The sequence below is a fragment of the Cydia splendana genome, chromosome 1 (genome assembly GCF_910591565.1).
Source record: "Cydia splendana chromosome 1, ilCydSple1.2, whole genome shotgun sequence".
Lineage (NCBI taxonomy): Eukaryota > Metazoa > Arthropoda > Insecta > Lepidoptera > Tortricidae > Cydia > Cydia splendana.
Genome location: NC_085960.1, coordinates 31,819,657 through 31,846,472, shown reverse-complemented (window position 1 = coordinate 31,846,472; position 26,816 = coordinate 31,819,657). Strand labels below are relative to the sequence as shown.

Genomic DNA, 26,816 nt, shown 5'->3' with positions numbered 1-26,816 from the left:
TTGCATTATTTATCTAACTTTATTAATAACGGAAATAACTTAATATGGTCAGTCGATAATAACAATAACTACATTTTAATAATTTACCTAAACATTCTTTCACAGAGCTCATCTATCGTCGTCGTCATCATCATCATCGTCATCGTTTTCATCGTCGTCGTCGTCGTCGAGGTCGTCGACGATCTCGCTGGCCGCGTTGCTCGTCACCGCCTGCGCGATCAGCCCCGTCACGCTCGTGTCGTTCTTACGGCTCTTCAGAAAGTCAAACACAAATTCTTCTATAGTATCTTCGTCAAAAGGTATCAAATCCTCCAAATCTACCTGTCTTTTCTTTCGTGGCTCTTTCTTGCCTTTCTTCTTGTAATTATTTATGTCGACGTCGCTGTCGACAATTCCCTTCCTGTATATTTCCACAGGAACATTGCTTCCATCACTGACGTCATACTTTATGCCTACGTTAGCTTCCTGAATTTCTATAGAACCTAACCCGTTCTCTACTAACGCTTGTAAATTCTGTGTTCGGCTTGTTCTATACGCTGAAGGTTTGTCATGTCTAACCTTCTCTTTGGTGTGTAAATGTTTCACTTCGTTAGTTTCATTCTGTTTTATAATTTCATTACTAATTGCATCATTGCGAATTGGAGTTGGTTTAGGTTTCGATCCGTATGTTTTGACTTTTGAATGTCCTTGTATGATCAAGTACGGTACTGAAGGTACCTCCGTTGTCGGCTTTCGTTCTGAAACATCGGCAGTTAAAGTCACCGGTGTGGTCTGTCGCAAGTGCAAATATGGAACGTTAGTCGGCGGGGGTCTCGGAGTGAAGCCACTTGGAATGAAGGGATTCACATTCTGAGCCTGTTTGACAGGTGTTGACGAGCCTTCTGTGGTTTTTGTATTTGTAACTGGCGGCGGCTGCATAGTTTGAATGGTATCTAGTTTGGCCGGGTCTTCGGTCTCCTTGAACACGTGGATGTTGTTGGACGCGTGCGCGTACAGGTTGTCCTCGGGTCTCTCCGGACCATTTACCAGCGGCATGCTCATCATGGAGCCTAACATATCGAATAAAGAGGTCTTCTCAGGGGTCGGTCTAGGAGCAGGCACCGGCGTGGGGACAGGACTGGGCTGGAAATATGAAGTTTGCTTGTCGGTTGTCGTATCTTCATAGTATTCTGAGGTTTCCGTCGTGGATTCATACACTGTCCAAGCGCTTGAAGCATCAGTGAAACTTGTGATTGGTGCGGCAGGTGCGGGTGTCTCAGTGGGCGGAAGAGCCGTAGGAACGAACATTGGCAGCAATATCGGATTAAGAGTCTTCTGGGGCGGAGGGGGCGCCTCCGACAACACTGGTTTGTAGAACGCGTACGGTTGCTTGGACAAGTCGAAGTGGTCGTTGAGGATGAAGTTGAGCGTGTCGTTGACGTTGCTCTCGTCGAGCGGCGTCGTTGGTCCCCAGCCGGCGTAGTCGCTGCTCACCGAACTGTAGTTAGATTTTGTTTGATTGGTGTTAAGTATCCAATTTTGATTCGTTGACGACGACTGGTAGATCAAATTTGATTCCTGTAGGGCGTACAGTGACGTAAGGTGCTCCGGACCGTTAGTTGTGGGTTCTTTTGTTTGTGGTTCTGGTTTGGGGTGTGGGGTTTGGTGAGGTTTATCATCGAGGACGAAGAGTGGAGTCTTGTGGCCCGGAGGCGGAGGTGGCGGTGGAACTAGGATAGTCATAGGGTAATGGTCGTTGAGTTTGTATTGGAAGTCTTCGTATTTGGGGGGCGGGGGTCGGTGGGGCCGTCGGGAAGGAAGGGGTTGTCGGGTCCCCAAACTGGGCTTGCGGGAGGAGACTCCGAGCATGAGTACTTCTGATTTCCTTTCGGGGTAGTGTTCTCTCTCGAGGCGGGTGTCGTCGGCCCAGTAGTGCACGCGCTCGAGCACGGGCGGCTCGTAGTCGTAGGTGGGGTCGTTCCGCAGCGGGTCGCCGCGCCCCGTCAGCGGCCGCCATTGCTCGAAGTCCATCCGCGGGGAGAACATCGACGCGGATCCGCTTGCCATCGGGTCCTCTGCGGCGACTGGAATTCAAATAAAATTACTTTATATTATATAAATGTGCGTTAATGTCAATTGAATGTGAATTGTGACATTTTCGTATGGTTATCATAAATTGTCTCGTTCTTTCCTTTATGGAACGAACGGGCTAATATCGTTGGGTTAACTCACATGACACGTTGGCTATGTGCTTGAGCGAGGAGCTGTCAGCCGCGCTGAACTCTGCCGCCGCCGCCGCCAGCAGCCCGAGCAGCACCATAGTACGGATGTGGTTCTGTGGATACGATAAATAGCATGAAAAATTATCAATCATAATCAACACGATTTCAATGAGCGCAACCACCCCGACGATCTGCCGAGTTCAACTGTCTACAGTCTGTTCACCGGCCAACTTAATAATACCTATAATTCTTCTTTGTCGTATCCTCATGGCTGAGGGACGTGACGAATGTGGACACTTTTCACCAGCGCTCTCCAAGCCGCTCTGTCTTGGGCCCAGTGCATGCTAGCCTGCAATGTGGCGTTTGTCTCTGACGTTATTCTGTCCGCCCAACGTGTGGCCATACGTCCACCCCTACGCTTCCTTGCCATGCGGCCAGTAATAAGGAGCTTTTCCAGGCTATCCGGCCCTGTCCTGCTCAGAATATTGCCACCGAAGTTACGTAGTTATGCTATTTAAATTGCAAGTTGATATAGGCAAATATAGGTAGGTAATATCGGGACAGTTAAAAACTTTTGTTGGCAAGATTTGACTATGCAAATACATAAGCAAACTAACTAACAACGATTATTAAAACCTTGTAAAAAACCATCTAGATATTCTAGATTAAGAGTCCTAAATACCTATAAGTAATATCCCCTAGTCCTAGTCTTTACTCTTTTGTCCTATCTACCTAGGTATAAGTACCTATGTTTTATTTACATATCTTTAGGTACCTACCCGTAACTTCAATCGTTATGAAAGATCGCTCATCGCTCATACAGGATCGCCAGAGGCGATGCGTTCGGGACCATTGTGAATGGTGCAGAATACCCGCCTCGCGATTTTTGTGCAATTAGAGCTGTTCGTTGCCGCGGGTTTTTTGGCCGCGGCTCGTTAAAATGCCGCGCCGGCAAAGAACGCATTAACCAGCCATCCCCTGTTCCCATACGGCCTGACCCCGATACCTTATTATGGATTTCTTTCTCTGCCTCAAAAAACTTGGATTCGACCGGTTCGTGTCCCATTATCGATTCGACGTAGGTATATGAACAATAGTTTTAATTTAATTATGTATACCTACTTTCAGATTCATATACGAGTATGCGGGCTAATTGCGAACGCTATGTTCACTACCGATCGGATTTCTTAACCCTAGATACAGGGTGATTTCGTTATGTCTGACCATACTCTGAGGGGTGAATATGTAGGTCATACTGGACAACATTTCCTATGGGGCCAATACCAAAATCACGAAAAAAAAATACTGTTCCTTAGAAAACATTGACATATACGATTCTCCGAAATGTATGAGACAACAGATTTTTATGTGCGTTTTCGGGGTCGGTCCCTTAATAAAATTTGTTCAGTAACAGTATGACCTACATATTCACCCCTTAGAGTATGGTCAGACATAACAAAATCACTCTGTACTTATACACTTTGATGCCCCAGCATACAATTTCTAGACCTCTTCCTTTCGGGGTCAACTATTGACGTGGTGTCCTAAGAAACGGCTTAAATTCTGACCACACTAACTTTGTATAAATTTGGCAGTAATCTACATATACTTGACGTGGCACTCGATATGAAAACTATTTTGCTTATTGATTAATCTCGCACTGCCAACTTATAGTCTGTCACTTATTGTCTCAAAGGAGCAGGAGCCGCTAACCAGGATGCGCAGTGAAAGCCGCGCGTGCGCCGCATCGCGAGCGGGAGCGCACCTGACGGGAATCCCGCTAAGGTGTTTTACATCTATTACCTTCTATTCTTGGCCCTTTCACTCTCTTTGTCATAGTGTATTTTGTCCCGGTTTGTTGTTTTACTTTCTATGTTTTAGTATTTTGTCGGAATACGGTTTTAATTCTTACCTACACTTTTGAATTGGCGACAATTTCTTCAAAGTTTGAATTCATTAAATATTCTAATAAGTATTAGTTATCCTAAACCTTTCTCAAAAAGAGTAGAATCAGTCAGTCAGCTGCATGCTGCCGCATTTTTATGCTGACAGTAGGTACATGGAGGTACACTGGTACATATCAGAACATTTAGATATTTTCCCATCATAACGTTAAGTTAAGTTATTAAAATGTTGCTAATTACTCTGATAATAAAATAAGCTGGATGAAGGTTTTAAACTGTCTACCGGAATGCCCGGGGTGAATTAAGTTCCTAGTGACACTAGCTAGCTAGCTAACAATAAAGCTGCATTTTAAATCATTTAAATCAGCTCAGATATTTAAATCAGATCACATACCGTCAGCAAAACGATTACTTAGCGCACCTGCATACATAATTATTTTTATGCGGGGGTGCTAAGCTAATAGTTTTACTGATTGCACCTACACCTAAAGTCTCCGTTCTATTGTGCGTTTTGGGTGGAATTTGTCGACAACTTCGCTCCACGCTCGATTAGCATCATCACATGTCCGCGCAATCAGCACGTTCAGCAAACATTTGTCCGGACGCGACTTTCCATTTCTAATTCATAAACTATTGTGGTAATCCTCTAGTTTTACTCGGACCGGCCGGATGAAATCCACACGACCACGTGCTAGTGAAATCAACGCATGAGAGCTGCATGTTACCCGCGGCTGGTGGTTGGTGTATTATGTTACGTGCTATTTGCGGGGCGATTATGAGAAAAGTGAACTTGGATTTTCTTATAAATAGGCAAAATTTTGCTGACTACACAATATGATTCGAGAAAGTGACAGTAGGTGATATGTCACCTGAGTAGGTACACGTGACTACGACTACGATCTAGAAAACAGAGTAAACTACTGATGAAGTGGGATTAATTCAATCACTTAATTTTTGTTGAAACAGCTTGAACAGCTCCAATAATGTACTTTTGAACTAAAATCGTTTAATTATAGGCCGCGTGCCCATTTATCGAACCGGCTGAAAATGGATCAAACAAGTTGATGGATGTATTTCTAGGTAAGTTGCGATAATATTATAATTTTTATGGGGCGTAATTTGGCGGACGAGCGATATTAACCGCCATTAACGTTTTAGAACATGCCCGAGTCCGCTCTCGGCTCCTCTGGATTTACGACATGCAACCAACAACATTATCGTCTACAATAAAAAGTATGCGAGACACAATGGGCTTATTATAAATAATAATATCGCATCGGATACAAACGCCTGAAAGTCTGATAAAAGCTAGAGCGCATTAGAACTTAGAAAGATCTGATTTAGAAAAGATATTACGTGATTTGATTTGTATTTAATATTTGACATGTACCTAATTTTAATGTAATGGCTTGATACCTTAATAAATAACATTTATTTATTTATTTATTATTGTCGTCATGCATAACAGCAGTAACCGTCATCGGAAAACTCCATGGTATCGCATTAAATATCGTGCAAACTGTTTCTTCAGTTTCTATACGGCTGTTATGCGTGGAGGTGGAGGGGTAGATTAATCGCAGATTACCTTGCTTTGTTGCTGCCAGTTATAACGTATATGTAAAATATGAACGGAATATCAAGATTAAGTTTAGTTCTGAATGCTCGACCTTTTTTCTTCTGTTATGTTGGAAGGTCAGACGGCTGATTTAATAAGGGGGCGTCCATTAATTGCGTGAGGTGTTTTTGAGGATTCGGCGTGACGTGACCTACCCTCTCTCTCCTGAACACCTAACATAATTAATGGACGCCCCCAAATGTATAAAAATTGGTAATATAAGATGTCTGCTGTAGAGGTACCTCTGCAGCAGTCGAGGCGACATCTGTTGAGATACCTATTAATATACAGGATATTTAAATGTATCTCCTCGATTCTAAATGCGGGGCGACGAGCAGATTTACATAATGTTATGTTGATTTGCAATGTTTGCATGTAATTTTATCTAGACAAAGCTACACTTTGGCGCCGGACCCCTGAACCTGTCCTCAACAAAGGTTCCGTTAGGCTTCAATAAACTTGGAACACTTGGCTACGCTTGTATGCGACCTACTGTAGTCTGTCACATAATAAACATCTACCTAGAAACGGACTGCCTTTGCTACAGCGGATATCTAATATCTAGCTGCTATACTAGTGGCTCTGTGAGGTGTAGACCTCGACAACTCCCATAGCTAAATTGTCTGCCTGTAAGTGTTAAGCCATTTCAACCTTTTGGACGCCAATGACCGATATATCCGCACCGCAGTTTCAACGCCAAAGACCGATTAATCGGTCACAGACCACAGAGTAACATAGACCTAAGTGCATATGCATAAAGTTCAATTTCAGTTTTGACACTTGGGTGACGTGGCGTCCGAGTGACAGCTTTTGCGGGTCGTCTTGGGTCGTCCCATTCGTTTTTCGTCAAGTTCTTAAATTAGTCCTATTCTGGTTTCGTCACGCATTCTACATTGAAAACCACCGACGATTGTGAGGAATGTAGAATTTAATGAACGACGAAAGCAGAATAGGACTAATTTAAGAACATGACGAAAAACGAATGGGACTACCCAAGACATTTTGCGTTTGACACGGCGTCGAAAAGGTTAAAAAATGTAGGCGCGAAGGGTTATCGTCCCATAAAGAATTTGAATATAGCGCCTTTTTGTTAACTACTGACAAAGTTGTTTAGCGATAAGGCAGCCTGTAGTCTGCCAATTAATTGTTTTTTCCTTAAGTTGTATCTTTTACTGAGGTGTTGGCATAAAGAGTATTCTATCTAACCTGCTGCATGGTCACAGAATTTCACGAAAATCGGCTGAGAAATGGGACCTGTAGAGAAGAACAGCGGGACTACCCGACATAATACGAAAGCATTTTGCTCAAGCTGAAACAAAGAAGACGCTCCGCTCGCGCTTCGCGGTTGCACGGTCAATAGTGACATTCGCTAAGAAATTTGAAGAATGTCACGATGTATCGTTATCGCAAACACTCACTGCACCAGCAGCACCTAGCCACAGTATAATAAAGAGTACTAGACCTAGCCATCAACGTTGGGATTATAGGTATACAGGTTAAACCAGTTTCACGAGTAGGTAAACAGTTTACCTGTGAGTATGGAGTGCAATGTACCATAATACATAATAAACTTTAAAAAAGATGGGCTAATCTACCTACTGATGTAATATAGGAACCTACGAATTTATCTTAAGATGCAATATGGAACTTTGGAACAACCCTGTTATTAAATCAATAATTCAAAATTATCTCTGAATTGTTGTAGTTCGGAAAATAGCAGCCGAGTAGATCCATGATTTATGAATTATGACGATCTATGGCGAGAAGTGATATTGGCCAGAGAAGATAATGCGACACGACACACTACGTTTGTCTCTAAGCGTCTGAATTAAACAGGTTTTTTACATGGTTAAATAATTATTCACGCACTTCAGCAAAACCCGTATTTTATTTGGCGGTGAAAGTTTTGAGCATTTATTTATAAAACGTCATATTGGTTGATACACGAGAAGATACGGCGGGCGGGGCGGCCGGGGTGTGGGGAGGCGTGGGAACGCGCGCGCAGACCGAGTGGCGCCACGGGCGGTTCGCGCCCACGCTGACGCAAGCCAGCGAGCCTACAGAAGGTCCGCAGATAATGATTGAAGCTGCTTTCCGGCCAAAGATGCTGTTGCTATGTCTTATTTTAGAAACGAAGGCAATCGTCATGCGTAATAAGTCGAAGTCAGAGTGTCAGAGGACTATAACTAAATTATGGGGGCAGTGGCATAAAAGTATGGGAAAGACTATCCAAATAACCCTATTACAGTGCAAAAGAGAGAACATGAAGCAGTAAAGCACCAATCTACTGCCCCTTTTTGGATGTCAAAGCAAATAATATGTGAGTCCAACAATCCTCTTCGAAAACTGAAAATTTATCATCAGGTTCAGCTGTCTCGATTAATTTAACGAGATGACACAGCCAGTGATCTGAAACCTGCTATAACTACTCCGAAAGGAGATCGAAGAGGCAATACAAAAACTCAAATACATAATATAAGCATAGAAGGTTAGGATCCTATAGAAGTGGTATACGCGTGCCTCCGTGAGGGACAAAACATACGCAATGCGACACTATGATTGGTCGAATTTATTTGTTGCTCACCATAATCCATACAAAATTATGGTGAGGAACAAATAAAATGTGAGACTGTGACAAGGACAAACAATAGTAGCTCTTTCGCTGCTACTCCTACTGAAAGATACATAAGACTATCCTGTTCGGTCGCTTCACCCCACCACTCATGCCAGATCCAGTTATATACTAGATATATGAATACCTATAAGGAAATAAGTGCAAAAGAGTCATACATTCAGTAAATACAGAACGGGGCTTCTGTGGCTGTCGCCGCCGCACCGCCGCGGGTGCATGCAGGCCATTAATCTCGTCCGACATGCGCCCGACACATCTGTCGCTGCGCAAGTGCGCCGTCCTACCGTATTCGACCTGTCACCACTCACCACTATCAGCGCTGATGTCAACGGAGATAACACCGGCTAGGGACACAAGTCGAAAAAGTTTATGCGGTTATAGGACATAACTTTTTAAGAAAAACAGACACGTGGCAGCGGAGCGGGTCTACTTGGGGTAGTTGGGAGTCGAAGGTTGCGTGTTTATGACGCTTTATTCATTGACGAATTATCTATCTTATCTTATCTTATTGTTTGCGGGGGCCCGTGCGGATACAGCACTTCGACCCATAGGGATCTTTTGTGCAATTGCCCCCTAGAAAAGATCCGTCAACTACTCAAGAGCTTTTCCCACCATATCCATGTGTCGGATGATGGAGCTCATGGGTAGCGTTTTAAAGTCCTTTGGTTACAGGTATCCTGCTCCAAAGTCCTTCATTCTTTGTCTGGCGAGGGCGAATTATCTATCTCTCTAGATTCATTTCAGGATACAGCAATTAACATACGGTAGGTAAAATACTCAAGGATTGTACACTCAGTCGCAGTGGTCAGGTCACTTTATGCATGAAATTATGCAGCGCGCTGATGTACGTTGGAAGGTATGCCGACAATTATACTTTATCCTGAAAATGTTGTATGCACTGGTTAAAAGCTTTTTGAAAGATCAGTCCGACCCTCGATTTTGTACAAGGAAAATAGTCTTCCTCCTCAGACCCAGAACTCACAGAAGCATTTCTTTCGTTTTTTAATTTGGACCCTTATTTACTCAATAAAAGTTCAAAATAGATTGTGGAATTGTAAATTGTACGCAGGGTCTTAGAAGGTTAAACTTTTCAGTCAGTTTTTTCCATTATTGAAATTAATCAAAGCTTGTATGGTAGGTATTTATTTTTTTTTCCTCAAATTGAGGTTAATGGTCAAACAAACCAGTTCTTAATGAACTGAAGAGACATAATGTCAAAGCTCATCACGCCAAATTTGGCGTCAGACGAAACCGCACAGAAAGTGGACAAGCATAAATGAATACAATTCAGTTTGGTGTCCTCTCGTCCTAGACGTGTGGGCTCATAAGGAATAAATAACACTTTCTTTAGTGCTGTGCCGATGACCGCCACCCACGCGCTATTACTCATGTCAGAGTTTAGAAGGATTTATAAATTTACCTAACATTAGTAAATGTGAAGTTTAAAACTTTCTAACCAGGTACTAAGGAGACAGTTGCTGCATTGTCATCGGTTGCCGAGTGTTAGTCTCAGTCTCAAGCGAGCCAGTGTAAGTGTAATCTTTGATTACAAATTTATACTAACTGCAAATCTGGGGGTCATAATATATCGGTTGAACTTTAAGCGCTGGGTGAGTTACAGGAATAGCAGACGAATCCGTGATTTGTATTGTAACCTGAGCACGTGGTGGGCATGAGAATCTACTGTTGTCTGAAAGTAACATAAATAACATGTATATATAAGGCACTATGTTTATACGAGTTTCATGCAGTCTAATATTTTGACACCGCACCGTTCAACATCCTCTCATTATCGGAGTTAATTAAATGGCTATAAAATTAATAAATCTGTTCCAAAAGCTTTTTCTATGACGATGTCGATATAGTGTTGATTAAATGTGTATATTTAGATACCTCTTGGCCCTAGTACGTGCAAAATATGCTTAACCGCGATGCTCTGATAATTACATTGATTTTTTTAATTAATTATTGGGGATCATCCATTAATTACGTCACACGAATTTCTAGGTTTTTGACCCCTCCCCCCTTCCTTGTCACACTTGGTCACATTTTGCAAATCCCTCCCCACCTGGTGTGAATCACATTTTAGGCAATTTTGTTTTCAACGAAATCGGCAATACTAACTCGGCATAATTTTTTTAATAAAAAAATATTTTTGGTAAAAGAAATATTAGTACTTAAGTAATTTTATAACACAAAACCAATTAGGAACGAAAATGACTTCCAAAAACACATTAAAAAATATAAATTAATTTTCGGTTACTGATGAAGTTAAAGTGACGTCACAATGTTAGTGACTCCCCCCTCCCCCATGTCACAACATGTCACATTTTCTTGACCCCTCCCTCCCCCTAAACGTGTGACGTAATTAATGGATGACCCCTTGCCGAATGAGACCGTTTGTAACACCGAGAGGTCGTTTAACATGTAGCGCGTAGGTAAAAGTACCTAATTGTTACCTAAGTTACGTCACGCAATTAGAGGCAGGGAGCGGGGACAAGAAAATGTGACATGTTGTGATAAGGGGGAGGGGGAGTCCCAAACTTTGTGACGCTGACGTCACTTTAACTTCATCTGTAACCGAAAAATAATTTTGTTATTAGCTATACAGTTAAATAACTAGTTTGATTGCAATGATAAAACGTTTTTATTAATACACATTTGATTATTAATCGGTTTTATGTTATAAAACGTCTAATATTGCTTTTATCAAAAATATTTTTACTAACATAATAATTCCTAAGTACCTAATTTGAATTGCTGATTTCGTAAAAAAAAAATGCCAATAATATGACGTCACATCAGGGGTGAAGGTGTTGCCAAATGTGACCAGTACGGTTACCATCAGAGCCTCTACCATCAGTTTTAACATTGACATAACGCTCACGTCTACGTAATTTACTTTCTGTACATCTCGCTTCCACTATTGCTCGCATATGCGAGTACGAGCGAGATGCATAGAAAGTAAGTTACTTAAACGTGAGCGTTATGTCAATGTCAAAACTGGTGGTAGCCGTACAGTTTGTCACTGACATAAACGCCGTCGAGAACGTAATTTACTTTCTATACATCCCGTTTGCACTAATATGCGAGTGCGAGCGAGATGTATAGAAAGTAAATTACGTTCTCGACGGCGTTTATGTCAGTGACAAACTGATGGTAACCGTACTGGTGTGACAATGAGGGGAGAAGGGTAAAAAAATCATGAATTCGTGTGACGTAATGTATGGATGACCCCTAAGCAATTACAATTCCTTCGTGAGTTTAAGAAAACTACCTATGTGTTGTGTGTATTCAAAGGTAATGCCGTTCGTGCATATTTTGATGAATACGAATTTTCACACAAGTAATAACTCGAAGAGCCTTTTAAAGATATTTTACTTAACATAGCGTGAAATAGAAGTAGTACTTCGGTAAACAAAAGTGCATAAACGCCCATAAGTCGTTACTTAATCGAATTAAAGATAGGCCATTTCAGAAGCGATTTTCAGAATTTGTTCGGATCAGGTCGGTAGTGAAAGTCGGTTGCCATTTTCATTTGAGTTGCTTTTAGTAATTGAATGTCACTGTACCTTCGCCGGTTAACATTACATTCGGGACTATGTAAATGTCAACTCTTACGGTCATAAAATTAATAAATAAGGAGGCCAATTTGAACGTACATTTTGATAGAGTCGGACCACGCTTAGTTTTCATGACAAGTGCTTTAGGGTATGTATGCATTCTTACTGGAAAGTTTGTGCAAAGTTAGCGTGGTCAGAGTTTATTTAAGTGATGTCGTTTTGCTAGCATTCGCCCGTGTGTCTCGTTCGAGCCAATACATATACAATTATACAGTCGACGTCATACATATGTCGGCGGCCGATCGTAAGATCAGGCATATCGTGAAATTCCTAGGCATATCGTGAAACGTGAAAATCTTTGATTCGTTCCCTGAGTCGACGGAGCCCCGCTACTAGGGTTTCTGGTTTCTCGACCTTTTTAATTTCTCGAGGCACGGGATTTCTCGGCCAAGATTTCTCGAGTTTCTCGAGTATCTCGAGAAATTTTGAAAGTATCAAAAAACACCATGTTATTTTTATTTTTTTTGCTTTATTACAAATCAGACTCATAGGAATCGTAGGAGAAATCAATAATTGATAAACATAGGGTAAATTTTTAGTTACAATAAATTTCACTTAATAATCAAAAAATTAAACAACCAACAAAAAAACTATAGGTGCAGCCGTGTGCGCCGACGATGTGACATGCTATAGTGTATTTCTTTAGGTATTTAACAAAATTTTATCAAACCACAATACCTATGGTATTTTATTAGGCAAGAATATTCAAGTCAATAAGTTTTACTACGAAATAGTCAACGTAACAATGAAGCTGCTAAAATTGTGATATTTTGCTAATAGGAATATATCGGGATGATTTGATTTATCAATAGTAATTTAGTATATTTGTTAAATATTATATGGCCCTATAATTCGTTTTTTAGCTTTAGAAAGAAGATAAGCGATCGCTTTTTATTGAAAAGTAATTTTAAAAATTAAATTGTAACAATTACAAATCATATACGATAGTTTACATTATTTTGCTTTCAGAAGTAATAGTAATATATTTTAAAGCGTTTTTTAATAAAAAAAAGATGAAAATCGGTTGAAGCCAGAACGATAGGATAAGGGACAGATTAAGGCAGAGTTTTATTTTTTGCTTAACTAGGTACCTAATAAATGTTTTAAGTACCTGAAAATGTAAAAAAAAAAACATTGTTTACATTTATTTAACTACCTAAACAACACTAATAGACACATCACGTGTTATACGCGTGTTTTCTTGTTACTTATCACAAGAGATTTATTTCTTGAGTTCTCGAGGCATTAAGTGTTTTTTCCCCGTCTCGACTTAGGACAAATTTCTCGAGATTTCTCGCCTCGAGAATTCTCGAGCAGAAACCGTCCGCTACGCGGGGCTCCTATTTCTGGGCAGTTTGCCCTTCGGGCATCTGAAGCAACCTAACGAACCTATCCTACCTATGTATTGGTTTAATGTGACTATCGTCAAAACATTACACAGGAACATTACGATCTGCCTGATCTTACAATCGGCCTACGACACATATACAACGACTACAAGAGAGTAAGGTCCTACGAACGAGTAAGAGCGAAATACACGCGCGAACGATCTAGGCACGCGGCAGCGTGTCAAGCCAAGTTAAAAAGAAATAAAAACTTTTACAAAAAAAAGAAGACCGACTTCAAAAAGGATAAAATAAAATATAATCCGTTTTTAAGTATATGCGTTACTAACTGATATGTTTGAAGTCGGTGCCAAGCCAAATTTGAAACATACCATGATTTTAGGGCGATCCGGTAACAATGTTTGCCATAACAAGGATTGCCTTACACGACAGCAATTATCATACTTTCTGTAGATACCTAAGAACCCACTGTCAATCCACCTTGGCGCAGTGCGTACCATGTTTGTCGGTACTAGTGTATAAAACCAATGCGATTGCCGATATGTTTTTTAAACAGCAATTTTTACTAATTTTCGAACTGTCCATAGTACTCAGGTGTGGGATTGGGGCTGAGTTATTTCCCGCCTCTTATCCAGAGAACTTGATTTCAAAATATAAAACAATTCAAGAACCATCTACAGGGCTTTAACTTTTTACCTGCATGGCAAATTTCACCAGTTTACATGGCAGTTGTTTAGCTGAAAAGGTGACAAAGAGACTGACAGAATTACTTTCACTATTATAATACCTATTAGTACAGTCGTAATGTGATTTATAGACATAAAGCTGATTATTTTTGACCGGTATTGTTACTATTTGTCTTGGCACCGACTTCAAACATATCAGTTAGTAACGCATATACTTAAAAACGGATTATATTTTATTTTATCCTTTTTGAAGTCGGTCTTCTTTTTTTTTGTAAAAGTTTTTATTTTTCCATTTTTAATTGTAAGGCATTGTTAACAGCTTATGAGTGACGCGTGACGCATGAATGAAAATAATAATGATGCGTATCACTAAATTCGTAATCATTCCTGTCACTATACAGCGCACAAACACAAAATCCATCCTCCGCCCTGCCACTGACCCAATCCCTCAACCCCCAGATCACTCAACCTCACAGCACAGCAACCCCTGATCACGGAACCCCTCGACCCTGAAGCCTGAACCACCAACCCTTCAACCGCCATTTCCCGACTCCTGTGTGCGTAACTTACTTTCTATGCGTCTCGCTCGTACTGGCATCCTATTAGTGCGAGCGAGATGTATAGAAAGTAAGTTACGAAGACGATAGCGAAGATGTAGTGTCAAACTCGTGGTAAGGCTACAGTTGTACTTCATCAAATGGGTTATTAACGGGAGGAAATGTTTGAGTTACTATAAAAAACAACGATGTCGCCATACTCGTACCTTTAAAAATTGAGGAGTTCCCTCATTTCCTTATGAATTCCGTCACCAGATTATAACTAACAATATTATGGGAACACCTTGGAGGTAACTTCGTTCAAACAAAAAAATAATTATTCAAATCGGACCACGGGTTCCGGAGGAATCTGCACTTATAAAATCATCATCATTTATCATCAACAATCATCATCATCAGGTCCACTCCATCAAACTAGTGGTTTTTAAGAGGAAATGCTTGATTTGCTTAAGACAATACCCAAATCACCATACATGTGCCTTTAAAAATTGAGGAGTTCCCTCAATTCTTCACGGATCCCATCATAACAGCACCAGACTAATGTGGGACGCTCTTGGAGGCAGTTCCCTTCAAACAAAAAAAGAATTGCTCAAATCGGACCACGGGTCTCGGAACAATCGCAGAACGTCGTACATTTTAAGAAATCGTTATGATTATCATCAAAACAATCATCATCATCAGGTCCACTTCATCAAATTGGTGGTTTTCGAGAGAAAATGCTCGAGTTGCTTAAGAAAACATCCAAATCACCCTACATGTGCATTTAAAAATTGAGGAGTTCCCTCAATTCCTCATGGATCCCATCATCAGAACAGCACCAGATTAATGTGGGACCACCTTGGAAGTACCTCCTTTCGAACAAAAAAAGAATTACTCAAATCGGCCCACGGGTCTCGGAGTAATCGATGAACATACATAAAAAAAAAAAACAGCCACAACCGAATACAGAACCTCCTCCTTCTATGAAATGGAAGTCGGTTAAAAACCGGGCAAGTGCGAGTCGGACTCGCGCACGAAGGGTTCCGTACCATAATGCAATAAACGGCAAAAAAAAAACGGTCACCCATCCAAGTACTGATCCCGCCCGACGTTGCTTAACTTCGGTCAAAAATCACGTTTGTTGTATGGAAGCCCCACTTAAATCTTTATTTTATTCTGTTTTTAGTATTTGTTGTTATAGCGGCAACAGAAATACATCATCTGTGAAAATTTCAACTGCCTAGCTATCACGTTTCATGAGATACAGCCTGGTGACAGACGGACGGACGGACGGACGGACAGCGGAGTCTTAGTAATAGGGTCCCGTTTTTACCCTCGTGGGTACGGAACCCTAAAAAGAACTGGCGACGCAGCTCACGCAGCGGCCGTGTGTTATACCACACGAACCATTTGGAGCCAGTTTTAACCCCTGCGTAACTCAGAATCTATTAAACATAAAGATATGAAATTTGGTTCATTTTTAAGGCTAACTAGAACCACACATTTCCTGAATATAGCTCAACCGGTTATTAAGATACAAACATCTAAAAATCGGGATTTTTCTGACTGACTCACGTACCTACGTACTGACCTATCATCAAAAACCTAACCCACTTCCAGATGACCTAGCAAGCTGAAATTAGGCATCCAGCTGGTTAACTGTGTGGTTACGAAATTGAGATAAAGAAACAGTGTATTTTTACGATTTGTAAAATTGCCCAAAAAACAGTTTGTGTTTACTTAGCGCCTAACGATTTTGTAATAGCAAAAATAATTTTTAGTTTCGAAATCAACTAATGAATACTAATAATTTCCGTACAAAAAGTAATGATATCCCATCAAAAACATAAATGTGAAATGAGAGCCAAGTTCAATATTAAGAATATTCGTCGTTGTTGACTTCGCCGGAAAAAGAATTGAGATCTATATGGGTGCCAAATTCTAGTTTGCTTGGGGTGTAATTAAAGTTTAGGATTTGTCTTGGCTAGTTTTTATACCAAAAAACTAAATTTTAGAAAAGTATAACATAGGAGAAATAATATAGCGGATAGGTCTGAGCGCGGGCAACCCCATTTCCCGCCGAGGTATGTATAGTGCTTTTCTCAAACATGCAATGAAATAAATAAAATAAAAAATCCACGAAACCCAAGTTAAAAATTACACAAGTCAAATCCTGAACTTTAATTACACCCCAAGCAAACTAGAACTTGGCACCCATATAGATACTTTTTATTTTATTTAAACGTACAAAAAATTAAAATAAAAAAATACATGATATCCGCGCTCCCGGGCACGCACTTCCATCTCGCTTACGCCTATTATTTATTCTGTGCTTACGCTCAGTGAGAGAGAGAGAAGAACACTTAGTTACTGGACCTTGACCTAGCATTAAATCATAATAGCTATAAATTGTACCATGGGATTCATGGGCGTATTCGTTCAACATTTAGGATTTGGAATAAGTTTAAGTTTATTGTGAATTCAATGCATATCATTCGTTTCTTGGTAAAATTATTATTTTAATATATTATTTTTACGAAGTTGCAATGGTCACCAATGGCGAAGTTAGGGTGGGTTCCCTACCCTACCTACGGTATAGATACTTTTGCCAACCCTGATTTTCAATGAATTGCAACATTGATAACGAGGTTTGTTTATATCTCACCTAACGCTCACAATAAGTTCAGTGGTAATGGTAATAGTTCCCTAGAGTTAGACCAAGAAAAGTCTGCAGCGATAAACGTCAAACTTCTATGAAATTATGAGTTTATGACCTATAAATAACACTTGCACTGCGTCGGCTATCAAAATCGCTGCAGACTTTTCTTGGTCTAACTCTACCTATTTGTCATCAAAGGGAGCGAAGTCGTTGTTTAAAGATGTAGTCCATAATTATTTTCGATAGTTTTTTTACGGAAACGTACGAACGTGTCTTGTATTTCAGTCAGTCTCGGTCTCTCGGTACAAAAAGTAGTGAGGTTGACTGAAGTAGCATGACAAATACGAACGTTTCCGAGAATATTTTAAATCTAAAATCGAGAATATGTTGTTTTTATCTTATTAGATGGAAAACAATTATGCACTACATCTGTACATCTCGCGCTTAAGACCGCGTCGACCGTCCAGTGACGCTCTCATTGGGGGAATTGTGTTCTCTAATAAAATTAATAAACCAATAAATGTACTTATGTATAAATCATAGTGATATATTAATATTGTTGTCCTACTGATTCCTCAACTTTCGGTTTTTGTCACATACGTTTTATTTTGCTTATTTTTCGCGTTATCAACTAAACGGAAATGGTGGCCACATTTTTCCGTTTAGGTACCCAAAGTATTCCTTTTCTTTGCAACCAAGTGTACTAACTTCCGGATATTGTTCGTCATTCGTCGCCGCGGAGACAACTTCCGGTGGTCGGTGGATGAGCTTTTTTTGTCTATTTAAGTTTATGTGGTTTTTTTCTGATTATCTTATGGTGTTAATTAATGAAATGGAAAGTTGGTCCGGATGTCACACGTGTAAGTGTTATTGAGATTAAAGTCTATTGCTTACTGATAAAAATACTAGGTAAATATATTTCAATTAAATCTGTTAAAACGACTTAAAAAGTTTAAAACAATAGGTATTTTGTATTTAGTCGAGTGACAAGCAAAAGTCACTAAGTACTATCAAAAAATTAAAGTAACAATGCACTTTATTACACTTGTAACACGGTTTATTGTCCAATAATTTCAATGGTGTTAGTTAGTGACTTTTGCTTGTCACCCGACGATTTGAAACTACATCATACATAATATACATTTTAGCGATAAGACCGCCTGTTGTTTAACCTCTTATTAGTATATTGTTTTCTGTAATTACTGTAATGAGGTGCTCAATAAAGAGTATTTGTATTGTATTGTATACAATAGGTATATGTAGGTAGCATTTATGCTTAAGTAATTTTGTCTGTATGTTACATAGGTTTTCATAAATTTATCGAGGTCCCTACTTTGTTACTATTCCGAAGGGCATACCATACTTTTCTTCCAGTTCTACGCGGGCAAGCCCAGTTAAATTGTCATTAATGAAAAAACTACAAGTAAATATATATTTAACATTAATCACAAAAAAAAATAGCCGGCAAAGTTAGTTACCCGCACGCGTTTGTCTTTTATACACGCTAAAGCACTTCACCACAAAAAAAACTAACTTAAACAGATATATAAAACGTATGATCCGAACTCACCGAACACGTCATGATTCATTTATCACTTCACTACGGTGGGAACACGCACGGGCATGGGGTGCGCGTGCTTCGCGACGTCTGCGGCGCGTCTGCGCAGGCCGCCATAGCGCACGCGCCCGCCGGCGAAGTGTTTACGATGCCACCGAACCTGCTGGTCGAGGTGCCTCTAACGTCTATTTAAGGGTCATACACAGTATACCTACCTACACACTACAGAATTTAAACAAAAGTTGTCCCTCCCCAACAGTTAAGGATGATTATAACTTAATTTCTGGCGCCTATTTCACCAACATGACTATTTCCTATAAGGCAATACGGATAAGTGTGGCTGTGGGATAAGTGTACCGCCATTCGCACATTAATTAGAATAATTAGTGGATAGTACGAGTTCATATATTTGCAACTAAACACTAAGCAAGGTGTAAACAGGTCCCAAACCCAGTGTGAAAGCTTATCCCTCGGCCTCACTTACTCCTATTGATCTTATATTTCTGTCGCAGATTTTTTCTTACGTTACTGAGTAACGACAGGACCAAGGGTTAATTTCTGATTGTTGGCCCTACAATGTATTGTGTATTTGTATTGTCATCATGTCCATGTAAACGTAAAAAGAACAAATCTTTTATACAGAGAAACCAATGGAAAAGCCAGTGGGAGTATTTGCAGATACTTAAAGTCTTCAAACAAGCGCAATCTTAATCTTAAGTAGATGTTAACACCGGATATTCATACGTTTTGTGTAGTTTATAAACGCGCTGTTAAGAGTCACACGATTGTAGCCGCTACCATACAATCGAAGTTACACTCTCATTTTCAATTCAACCTACATTTTAAAATAACATGAAACTTGACATGAACATTCAAGTAACAATATCTAGATCGTAGAATATACCCACTATCAAGATAGACATGTGCATGTTCAGTAAACTGAGATTTCCCAAAACAATAAAATTTAGCGAGCGTTCTAAATGGCGACAGACGGTTTGGTGCAACCTACCCTAATTACACGGCGCGCGAACTCGCATGCGATTTTAGTTACAACAATTCAACCGACCGACCAAATAACAATAACGCAATATAATGAAACTCGCATGCGATACGACGAGTTCTCGCACCGTCTAAATGTTGTATGGACCCAACACCGCCCACCAACGTCGAACTATGTGAAATCGGCCTTTCCTTGTCGGCTTAGTAACAGACTTGCTAAAACATATATGACACATCCTATAAAAGCTCTTAAAATAACAGTATTCTCATGTTAGATGTTAATAATTCCAATTAAACAAGTGAATCGACATTCATCAACCTCACTCGCGCCATAGTTCGTATCTTATCTTTATCTTATCTTTATCTTTACAGGAAGCGTCTAACGAGATCGAAAGAGTAGTCAATTTAATTTACATAACTATGACCTACATACGATATTCGATCAACCCAATCTTTTAAATATATCTTTTAAAACAAGACCTTCCTAATAGCACAGAATAAATAATAGTACTAACTAGGTACAGAAGACTCACTCTCTAACAAAACGCGTCTGTTACGATCAGGATAGATATGGCCGTTAGGTTGCAACAGCGCCACACGCGGCTTATAGCTAGCCACCAAAATTGGTGTGGAACGGATGTACTTTTAGCTACCTGTAGCAAAGCGACGAAATCGCGGAGTGAGCCACGCCTGCTAATAGTGCCGCTAAGGCGTCATAGAGTGCGCTGTTAAGACAGAAGAAAGATGACATCGAGACAATTAAAGATATGCTGAAAGATATGAATCAATCTCCAGACGAGAAAAAACGGGAGAAGGTGACTCCGGTGGTTACTGGATCTAATATTTTGCTCAGCTTGAGGAACAAGTTACGTTAGTTTGCCAAATTGCAACAAAATCAGACATCGGGATATGGATCAAATATACCTGTGGTACGGAATTCAGGGTGATTTTATTAATACATCTGACTATACTCTGAGAATTTTTCACTGAGTTACGTTGATGTCTGTATGATCACTGATCAGACAACAAAATCAGCCTGTATTATTCAGGTTGAACCTAATTAAAAGCGTGTAAAAACAACTCTGTTATCCGAAGATTAAAGATTAACTAATATCAGAATGAAATTGTCATAAGATGCTATAGGTATGCAAACTTTTGCTTTTGGTAACCAGTGGAGTTTGGGTCATTCATAATCCTCGAGCCGCTGGGTATTGTATGGTAATGCCGGGTCTGAGGGGACTCCATATTAGTCATTATTCTGTGACAAGTACGCATGTTCTTTGCTCTTAAGAACAAACGAGTCGAGGGCTCAAGCTGGCCAGTGGTACCGGAATCACGAGATCGAACCACTAGCACAGAATAAATAATAGTACTAGGTACAGAAGACTCACTCTCTAACAAAACGCGTCTGTTACGATCAGCACAGATATGGCCGCTAGGTGGCGACAGCGCCACGCGCGGCTTATGGCTAATAGCCACCAAAATTGGTGTGGAACGGATGTACTTTTAGTCTTTTAGCTACCTGGAGCAAAGCGACGAAATCGCGGAGTGAGCCACGCCTGCCACTAGACGAGAGCTGATATAATTCGAGGATAAAATTTATGGTTATTTATACTCAAGGAGGGAAATAAACAGAATGTAACATAACTATTTAAGGTTATTTTACCGTATTTAAACTTGTAACTGAAGGTCTGCCGCGTAAATCGTAAATATAAATTTCGTTATCTGCCCGCTCGAATACAGCGAATACTTATCTGCAAAAGCGATAAAGAAGCATAAAACGAAATTTCCATTTTAGATTTTTGCGGTAGGCCCCCTGGGGCCTCTGGTCTAGGTGGAGGAGAGCAGCGTTGAAGGCGTTAGGTACGGCTGCTGCCCGGCGGGTAAATAGTTTTTGCTGTGGGCTCTATTGCCAAGATAAGAGGGTCTAGAGTCAGACCAAGAAAAGTCTGCAGCGGATTTGACAGCCCACGCAGTGCACGTGTTATTTTAAACGTCAAACATCTATGAAATTATGACGTATAATTGACACTTACACTGCGTTGGCTATCAAATCCGCTGCAGACTTTTCATGGTGCGACTCTATAAATAATGTAATACTTTTCGAAGTTTGGTCAATAGTCAAACACCAAAATTACCCTTAATTTTAGCCTTATCGTTGTTGTGCAAAAACCAAGTGTGCATTATATGGTTTCCCTTGGGTTCAACTCGCTTAATTTCGATCAGCAAAGAGAATACTGTGGGCCCGAGCTGACCCCGCGCCTGCGCGAGAAAGCGCCGCGCGCGCCGCGGTGCGCCTACTAATTATCATACGATACACGTCCACCGAGCTTCTTACTTGATTAAGACTTTACACAATAACCTGTAATCATTTGTGTTCCTGTCTGGTTATTTTTTATTTAATTATCGTGTCTAAATAATTAAACCATTCCAGGCGGTCCAGCATAAGTAGGTAGTCGCGCTAGATGTATGGAGTCGCGCGCGAGAACGCAACTCATGCTAGAGACCGACAGATTATTTCGTTGGCAAGCGCGGGTGGGTCACCTGAGTAACACAAAATTGTATCTATCGATGAATAATCATTCTCAATTAAATAGGTACCTAACATTAAAAATGTACATGCCAAGTTTCATATTATTTCAGCATGTCGATGTCGTTTAAAAATGTGTATATGGGAGCGGATTTTTTGCGGCGGGATCGTGGCACAAGACAAGATACCTAGTCATGATGTTATGGAAGAGATCGCTTATGGAATAACGTTTACCTGGTCTTATAGAAGAGGCGCCGCTCTATGCCACGTAAAATTAAAATAATGATATCTACAAAAACCGTACAAATTGAATCCGTATCCAATGTACGACCGGCCTAAGTGTTTCGTTTTTCTCATTTTGGCTGCGGAACCCTAACAATAATAAAACGAAGGTGCAACAACAACCAACTTTGTAAAGCTTCTTCAAAATCTGCGGAATTTTCGATAGATCACTTCGCAGAGCGGTGGGCCGACGTCTCAGGGGTAATTATTTTTTCTCAAAAATGGACGGCAAAGTCGACTTTGCCGTCTAAAAAATAGGTTGCGAAGCGCTTAGTTTATGGTCAGTCAAAAATTAAAAAGTTAAAAACATTGCAGTCTCGATTTTGGGACTGCAATGTCGCATACAAATTCCATTATTTGTCGAGTTCCAAACTTTTTAAAAGTTGAAATGGCCATATCAATTGAAGGCACAGGCCCTTTGAACAGCCAAACAGATGATTAGTGCCGCGACTATTTAGTTGTCTCAAATAGGTTGGCGTATTTTCGGCAGAAAAATACACTTCTATTTTTTTATTAAAAAAATAAAAAGGCGGCAAGGGCTTTCTTCTGTGAAAATATATACGTAACAACGTTGCTTTTGTAAAATATGTCTATGATATTTATATTTCTTCCACCATTTTTGAGAAAAGCACTATATATGACTCGGCTGGAAGGCTACTTGCTGGCTTCGGATTCAATTAAACGGACTCCCAAGGTCGTCCGTTTAAAACGAATCCTCAGCCTGCAAGTAGCTACTTCCGAGCCTCGACAATAATGTACTATTATCCGTTACCGTACCATTACGCAAAAAACGGCAAAAAAATCGCGTTTGTTGTATGGGAGCCCCACTTAAATATTTATTTTACGGGCAACAGAAATACATTCTCTGTGAAAACTTCAACTGCCTAGCTATCACGGTTCACGAAATACAGCCTGGTGACAGACAGACGGACGGCGGAGTGTTAGTATATAATAGGGTCCCGTTTTTACCCTTTGTGTACGGAACCCTAAAAATTGGAACATCAGTACGTGCAAAATAGGTAAATAGGGGACCGCGAAACTTGCGCGCAAATCCTAAAACACTCAAACATTTGTTGATGCCGATTAAGCTCGCCGATATTTTATTCGCCGATTTCACATCAATCTAACATTCGATGAGTGATAATTGTTACTTAATGATAACGGTGTGCGTGGCCAGCCGATTACGGTAACCTTACGTAACAAGAGAAATTTAATATGACAACATAAACAGTCGTATTAAATAAATATGTAATAACTATTAGCTATGTTCGCAGATTGCTATTTATAGCGATTTTTGCATGATGAGATTGCCTAGCTAATACGGGTACAGTAAAGCTAAAGGTGAACTTTTCGGCTTGGGCTGATGGTGGCTGGCGGAGTCAAAAGTTCACCTGACAAGCGCTCAAGTACATATATTAAGTTTGAAGTGTTTGTGACTTCTGATGGCTTGATCAATGAGGATGAGCCTTTTCCTGTGCTGGGTAAAATTCGGTTAGGTTAGGTCTTCTTCTTCCTCGGTCCCTCATTGCTGAGGATCGCGACCATGTAGGTATGCTTCGTCTCCACAGTGTGCGATCATAATAGGCCATATGGGTCACGCACTGCATGTTGCCGCCAACCACCCTCTTCACAACATCAGACCATCTCGTGGGTGCTTATCCTCGCGCTCGCTTGCCCTCTATTTGGCCCAAGCAAGATAATCTGCCTTTCTAGGTTAGGTAATGTAGTTAAAATTTTGATGAATCCTTGAATTGAACCATTTCATTAATCCTTGTAAAGCTATAAAGGGTCGACAACGCGCCCTCTGGAGATGCAAGCTCCCATAGAGGTGTTCGCTTGCCTTTATCCGGGTCGTTGTAGTACAAAATACGCGCAGTTATATCAAGAATTCATCGGGGAAATAAAGTCAAGCGTCAGAAATGTGAAATTCTCCTTTAATTCGTATGCATGCCATGCCCGCCAGGACCATTTAGAGAAACAGCCAGCCTACATGATAGTGAAACGCCGCCAGGGTCCAAACGACCGAATATACATTAAGGTTGTGCAACATCTCTATCTTTGAGACAAGGAAGTGTTACTTGTGTTATATCAACAAGCTAACAATGTAATAGAAGGAGCAGGCTACTTTAATTGCATGCTATCGTTGCCATTGTTGATTATCGTTTGTTTGATGATAGTGATAAAAGTCATGATAGGTAGGTAGTTCAACAAATCATCATCTTCCTCGCGTTGTCCCGGCATTTTGCCACGACTCATGGGAACCCCGGGTCCGCTTGGCAACTAATCCCAAGAATTGGTGTAGGCACTAAATTTTACGAAAGCGACTGCCATCTTACCTTCCAACCCAGAGAGCCACTAGGCCTTATTGGGATTCATCCGGTTTCCTCACGAGTTTTCCTTCACCGAAAAGCGACTGGTAAATATCAAATGATATTTCGTATGTATATAAGTTCCGAAAAAACTCGGTACGAGCCGGGGTCCGAACCCGCGACCTCCAGATTGAAAGCTGGTATGGTCGCGCTCAGGTACTTCAATTTTTTTTTTTGGTGTAAAACATAAAACTTAACCTATAATACATCTTATTCTTATATATTCTAACACCAAAATGGATATCGGCTGTAAATGTCCATACTAATATAATAAAATGTGAATGTTAGCTCCGGTTGATGCCTCTTTACTTAATTACTTACTACCGAACCTGGGGACGAAAAAAAAACTCTAGGGGGAGAGCCAAATGACTACCTAGTTACCTACCAGTTGAACCTAGGGAACAAATCAAAATTATTTTATTAAATATTTGTGTGGCCGAGGCCGGAATCGAACCGGCGTCTTCAGCTTGACGCGGCTTTCACCACTAGGCCACCCGCTAGTCTATTTCAGTAGGTATATTATATACTTGGTCAAGCAGATCTTGTCAGTAGAAAAAGGCAGCAAATTTGAAAAATGTAGGCGCGAAGGGATATCGTCTCATTGAAAATTAGAATTTAGCGCCTTTTTCTACTGACAAGATTTGCTTGACCATCTATAATTTCTACCTATTTTTTTTAGGAAACCTCTTTTTTTCAATTATAGCTGCGTATTGACAGGATTAGTATTGATATTGATACGACCGTTTATTACTTACGAGGGGTAAATTGTATATGTTTCCCGTTTCCATCATGACTATCTAATTACCGTAGTACCTTACCTACCCATTACCTACCTCTAGGGAAAACCGGAAATCAAAGTGTTCATTAATTTATGGGATTAGCTTCCAACTGTCGTTAAATACGTGCCGATGTTGATGTGAATAAGCACTTATTTATTTGATTAGGCAGTAAATATCAAATATCTAAAGAAAGCTCAAATTTAATATACATAATTATTACCTGTACTGTACTTTATGCCGGCTTTAACGCTGTGGCGCGCTCTGCGCGGAAGAATCGGGCGGACTTAGCGTACCTATATCCACAATTATATATGATTTTTGATCGCTTATCCTACATTTTTCTGTAACTTGCTGTTTTACTTTGTGAATATAACAGCAAGTACCCTAAACTACCTAGTACGAGTATATACTGAATTCTGAGGGATTTATGCTCAAAATAACTAATTTTTTATTACTTAGTCAAATATCGATCTCATCGAGATAAATCGAAACACCAACACACCTATCGCATAATAAAATACAAGCTAATCCTATTAGTGATTTTGTATGTAAAATAGTATTAGCTTGTGTTTTATTATGCAATAGGCCCGAAATCTGGATTTAATTTTTTTCGCACGTGATTTCGAATCTCCAATATTGACTAGAGATTGCATTCCCTAGCCACCATCACGCGCACGTGCAAGGGTGCACTGCCAAATTGCCAATAAAAGCGAAATTACCTATTAGATGTCAAGTCTTCAAGTTCAGTGTAGGAGAGAAACTTTTAAAACATACCTGTAAACTGGATCTTCAATATGAGGACTTGATCATTGGGTACAACCGTATCTTGTGCAATTTTCTTTTTTTATTTCAGATTCGGCAGTTGGTCAATGTTTGCTATTGGAAGAAGAAAAAAGTTTGGATAGAACAAAAAAAAACAGATAAATAAAGAACCAAGGAGGTCAGAAATATTTAAACTATCTGTTTAAATAAGACTGATAATTGGGAGAGTGTAAAGCATGCAGGTGTATACTCCAACTCATATCAATAAATCTTAGGACCTGTGTATAGTGATAAAAATGAAGATTTGGAAGGTTTGGTTTCAGCTAAAAAACTGC

General features: G+C 40.1%; 1 protein-coding gene across 2 annotated transcripts; it reads right to left on the bottom strand.

Annotated features, from left to right (window-relative positions):
* LOC134793164 (mucin-2) lies at positions 1–26,513 on the bottom strand. Of its 2 annotated transcripts, none has more exons than XM_063764761.1 (3): positions 26,494–26,513; positions 2,212–2,314; positions 1–2,063 (listed from the first exon to the last, which is right to left on the bottom strand). In XM_063764761.1, exons 2-3 carry the CDS (start codon positions 2,297–2,299, stop codon positions 109–111), a joined length of 2,043 nt encoding a protein of 680 aa, XP_063620831.1. In that variant the 5' UTR covers positions 2,300–2,314; positions 26,494–26,513; the 3' UTR covers positions 1–108. The 2 variants fall into 2 exon arrangements, with proteins under 2 accessions (XP_063620831.1, XP_063620824.1); XM_063764754.1 differs by lacking the exon at positions 26,494–26,513 and adding an exon at positions 18,773–18,954.
* Between the last annotated feature and the right edge of the window lie 303 nt (positions 26,514–26,816).